General features: G+C 38.7%; 1 protein-coding gene and 1 long non-coding RNA gene across 10 annotated transcripts in view; one reads left to right on the plus strand and one right to left on the minus strand.

Annotated features, from left to right (window-relative positions):
- LOC124953492 (zinc finger protein castor homolog 1-like) overlaps nucleotides 1-5,000 on the plus strand; it is a 93,936-nt gene that overhangs the window by 84,054 nt on the left and 4,882 nt on the right. For all 8 annotated transcript variants that reach the window (XM_047504967.1, XM_047504957.1, XM_047505005.1 and 5 more), the window contains 2 exons: nucleotides 3,862-4,440; nucleotides 4,525-5,000. The exon at nucleotides 4,525-5,000 is cut by the window's right edge and continues 1,297 nt beyond it. In XM_047504967.1, the coding sequence (XP_047360923.1) occupies nucleotides 3,862-4,440; nucleotides 4,525-5,000 (1,055 nt within the window). The remainder of the gene's footprint in view (nucleotides 1-3,861; nucleotides 4,441-4,524) is intronic.
- Nucleotides 1-5,000, minus strand: part of LOC124953512 — a 37,550-nt gene that overhangs the window by 19,072 nt on the left and 13,478 nt on the right. Inside the window, exons 2-3 of one of the 2 annotated variants that reach the window (XR_007102248.1) lie at nucleotides 2,818-3,222; nucleotides 2,007-2,640 (exon numbers count right to left, since the gene is read on the minus strand). This is a non-coding gene — a long non-coding RNA (uncharacterized LOC124953512). Of the gene's footprint in view, nucleotides 1-2,006; nucleotides 2,641-2,817; nucleotides 3,223-5,000 lie in introns of those variants that run through there. The other variant, XR_007102247.1, reaches the window with a different exon arrangement.

The following is a 5,000-nucleotide window of genomic DNA, read 5'->3' on the forward strand; positions in this document are numbered from 1 at the left end:
ACATACATTCGTTCGTTCGTTCGTTCGTCTGTCTCTGTTTGTAGGGTGTGTTAGGGCCAACGTACTCGTAAGCCCGTGTTTGCGATATAAAGGGTTATTCAGCCGAGTCCACGGATTAAATGATAAAAAAGGAAAGACCCTGCTCTAAAATCCGGGGCCTTTTCAGGATCGGGCTTTTTGAAAATTTTAAACCTTCTCCCCCCTACCTCCCTCTTTCACTCTCTCTTTCTCTCTCTTTCTCTCTCTTTGTCTCTTTCTCTCTTTCTTTTTCTCTCTCTTACTCTTAGGACATACACATATTCTCCCTCTTTCTCTCTTTTTTCCCCTTAAAGCAGGATCGACCGTTCACCCCTCCTTCTCCTTCTCCTTCTCCTCCTCCTCCTCCTCCTCCTCCTACTCCTACTCCTCATTCTCCTTCTCTTCTCGAAGCGAGTTTTAAGAACTACGAATAAAGGGTTGAACTGAAAGCCGCCTATATTGAATATACCCGGTGGGGTGATAGACGAAAAAGAGAGAGCGAGTGAGAGAGAGAGAGAGAGAGAGAGAGAGAGAGAGAGTGAGAGTGTGTGTGTGAGAGAGGGAGAAAGAGAACCGGTGCACGTTGTCCCCATGAGTTTCTCATATTTTTTAAGATTTGCCTTTTAAGCAACGTCACGTTTTTCCTTGTCCATATAACCTCCCCTTTAGCCAGTAGCGATTCCCATTTCTTAGCCATGGTGGGTGGCACGATATATTTCCTATCTTATACGAAATTCATAGAAAAGACTTAGAAAATAATATTTATAAGTGTAAATCTTAACGAATTTTTTCTTTTGTTAGAAATAATAATTTAATACATCGTGGATGTATAATTTTTATTATTCAACTGATTCATAGATATAGAATACTATATCCTTATGGCGTAAGGTCGATTAAAATGATATTGATAGAAATCTTACTTATTTGGAATAAATTCAATGAAGAAAAATAAAAAATGGGATACAGGAATATTGAAGGCGAACACATGTGCATCCATATAACACGTGCGCACGTAAATTAGAGATTAATATTCAATTAATAAGAATAATTAGATCTGATATATATATATATATATATATATATATATATATATATTTTAGATTAAGAAAAATTTCTTCTTCGGCCATTCTCGAATTTTCTCTTCCCCTTTTCGCGAACTCTTTTCTCTATTCTTTTTTGTTTTCTTTTTCTTTTTCTCTTGTGGACGAACGCGCGCATACACGTAGAATACATAAGAAGTTCCTTCTCCGCGATAGGAGGAGGAGAAAGATGAGAAGGAGAAGGAGGAGGAAGAGGAGGAGGAGGAGGAGGAGGAGGAGGAAGAGGAGGAGAAGGATAAGGAGGAAGATGACGAAGAGAAGGAGGATGAGGAGGGAGTAGAAGGGGCCAGGCTCTCTCCCCACTCTCATCGACTCGATGTACCACCACGTGTGGAGGAGGAAGCCCCCTCCCCCTCTTTCTTTGAGAGAGGAAGCCCTCGAGAAATATTCGACAATTTTTAAACTCGTTTCTGAACGCATTCAAAGAGAGCGCGAGTGCCTCGGCACATACAAGTAGTATAGGTATTTCTTGGAAATCGACTCCGTCTCTTTTTCGCGGGGTGCCTCATGGCGAGATCGGTAGGAGAAATTAAAAAAAAAAAATGAAAAAAAAATCAAAGAAGGGCTCGACACCGAAATCTCAATTCTTACGTTTTACTTCGTCGCGTTAAACTAAAGGATTCTCTCGATATTTTCATTACTCTTTTCTTTTCTTTCTTTCTTTTTTTTTTTTTTTTGTTTCAATTCATGAATTTCATTCGTTCATTTTCTTTTTCTTCCTTTTTTTTTGTTTTTGTTTTTTTTTCTTTTCATCTTTTTATTTCTCTTTTTTTCCTTCGTTTTCATCGAGAATTTTTTTCACTAATTAGAAATAGAATAATAATAATAATAATAATAATAATAATAATAATAATAATAATAATAATGATAATAATAATGATAATAAATAATGACTTTTTTTTCTTTTTAATTAACTTGTATTCTTCTTGTTCTTCTTCTTCTTCTTTTTTCTACATTTTTGCTTTTTTTTTTTTCTTTTTTTTCTTTTTAATTCGTACAAAAGTTCGATTTAGATCATCCTGAAGTTTCGTATAGATCGATGTCGATACAAGCCAAAGGCGATCGACGTAAATCACAATCGATAGAAGGTAATTGATCGGTCGACCGCGACCAGACGGATGACTCTTGCGGTGAAAGTGAACGATCGACAGGAAGTGTTATGTTGATAAGCTACTGTTTCGTTATTAAAGTATTAATCGTTACTGAACGAACGAATTTAATACCGTTCAAATCTTGATCTTAGATCGATCTTTTTAAACGAATCGAAATGAAAAATGACGCTTTATAAGTACTATATTCCAAAAGAGAAAGAGAAAGAGAGAGAGAGAGAGAGAGAGAGAGAGAGAGAGAGAGAGAAAGGGAAAGAAGTAAATTTAGTTCGTAATCTTCATTTTGTATTGAGTAATGTAAGTACATATTTCAAGAAAAAAAAAAAAGAAAAAAAAAAAGAAAAAGAAGAAGTAAGATGGGTGGACGGTAGCATGCTCCCTGTAATGTTTATTGCTATCCTCTTTGAATTATCCTAACGAACAGTGAGAAAGAAAGAGGAGAGATAAATATCAACGAACGATGATTGGTCAAAGAGCGAAATGTGTTTTATTCGCTATAGTTTTTCTTGCGTGCCTTACTACTACTACTATTACTACTACTACTACTACTACTATTACTATTACTATTACTATTACTACTTATTACTTACCTTCGAGCCTTTTAAGAGCTATAAAAGTTTCACGAGTAGTAAGGTAAATGTGCTCCTTGTATATATCCAGGCCCAGGGGTACGGCACGGGTTTTTGCATACGCGTATTGCGATCGACCGATAGTTTTTTGCTCGGCTCACCATTCTTTCTTCTTATTCTTTTTCTTCTTTTCCTCCTCTTCTTTCCCCTCCTCCTCCTCCTCCTCCTTCTCTTCCTCCTCCTCTTCTTCCTACATCACTTCTCTTCCCTTTCCACGTTCCCTTTTATTTCGAAGTGGCGTTGAGCCCGGCTCAACCAGTTTTCGGGTGCACAGGAACGTATGGGTCGACGAACGGCTCTCATTATTCTTCATTTCCCTTCAGAAATCGTACTATACGCCCGCGTAAAACAACGCTTGAAACGCTCCTGAAAGAAATTATTACGAACTTTAAGAGGGTTTCGTTCTTTCTCGTTGGTAAAGTAGATCTCGTTTATCTTTCGAAACGAGAATAATCTACTTTATCGTCTAAGAAAATGTGTGTTTTTGTCCGTCGATATGGTAGGCATCTACAGTAATCGATTATCTAAAGAGAAGGAATTATTTCTCGTTTTTTCTTTCATGTTTTTTTTTTCCCCTCTCGATAATAACTCGTTTCCGAAAATCTTATTACATCATTCAATGGGATGTATGATGTAAATATTCTGTCTCACGGTCATGCAATGCAGTGATATATTTATATATAAATAAGTCAAGTTTTTTTGATCTTTTTTCTCTATCTTTATTTTATCGGAATAATGTATAGGAGAGAAAAAGAAAAAGAAATTTATATAGAATTATAGGAGGGAGTGCTGGCGAAATCATGCGAGGGAAACGTTGTATCTAATGTCACTGATTATTTTTTTATCCTGCTCTTTTCGATACCGTACGTCAACGTGTGTTGCGATAACTCTTCGTGTTAGCGTGCAGTGATACGTTAATGGAGTTAAAACTTAAGGAATAAGATAAAGGCGTTGAGAAGGTAAAGAGACATTGCGTTTATGCTCCTTTTACTTTCTCTGTTTCAGCGCTGCTCAGGCAAAGCATGTCACCGGTAGCGGACAGCATGATCGCTGGTGCGAAATCATCGGTGTCGCAGCCTATAATCGATTACTCTCGATATGTCAGGAGATATACGTCCGGTCAGGAATGCGGTAGCTCTTATTGCAAGGAATTAGGATGTAGAGAACATTTTCATTGTCTCGATTGTAGTGGTAGGGTGTTTGTAAAGAAGGAGGAAATGATCAGGCATTTCAAGTGGCACAAAAAGAGAGACGAATCCTTGCAGCATGGTTTCATGAGATATTCGCCAACGGACGATTGTTCGGAAAGGCATCCAGGTCGAGCTTGTCCGCATAATAGAAAGCAAACTCACTATCATTGCATACACGAAAATTGCGACAAGGTTTATATATCGACCTCGGACGTACAGATGCACGCGAATTATCATCGCAAGGATTCCGCGATTATTCAAGAGGGCTTTCAACGATATCGTGCCACTGAAAGTTGTGCCACCGATCATTGCCCCTTCGTCGGACAACGAACGACGCACTTCCACTGTCGGCGGCCTGGATGTCGCTTCACCTTTAAAAATAAGGCTGACATGGGTAAGGCCGATATTCCGATACGATATATAATATGTTATTTTCATTTGAAAAGTTAGCCCACGACTGATCGTTCCTTCCTTTCAGATAAACACAAGTCGTATCACATTAAAGACGAGCAGTTGTCCCGAGACGGATTCAAGAAATTCATGAAATCCGAAGCCTGTCCCTTCGAACAGTGTCGATTCTCGCGTGTTTGCAATCACATACATTGCATACGACCACATTGTAGTTACGTCCTACATTCATCCGGTCAGCTCTTTTCTCATAAACGAAAACATGAGCGTCACGAGTCTGAATTGGCTTATAGAAAGTACAAGCAAGTTAGCGCCGTTGGCGGGATAAGGCCGCCAGGATCTTGGGCACCAGATGAAATTAGTAATCAAGGGTTGTCGCTAAGTCTGAACGGGGAAAGTTCGAATGAGGGTAGAGGTTCACCGTCGTATTACTCGTTGGATGATTCCTTCCAAAGTGCGAGCGATTTAGCGATGGATCTTACCGCTCCTACGAATAGTATGACGTCTACCAGTAACTCGGTTGTTAGCATCGATCAACAACAACAA

The sequence above is a fragment of the Vespa velutina genome, chromosome 1 (genome assembly GCF_912470025.1).
Source record: "Vespa velutina chromosome 1, iVesVel2.1, whole genome shotgun sequence".
NCBI classification, from domain to species: domain Eukaryota; kingdom Metazoa; phylum Arthropoda; class Insecta; order Hymenoptera; family Vespidae; genus Vespa; species Vespa velutina.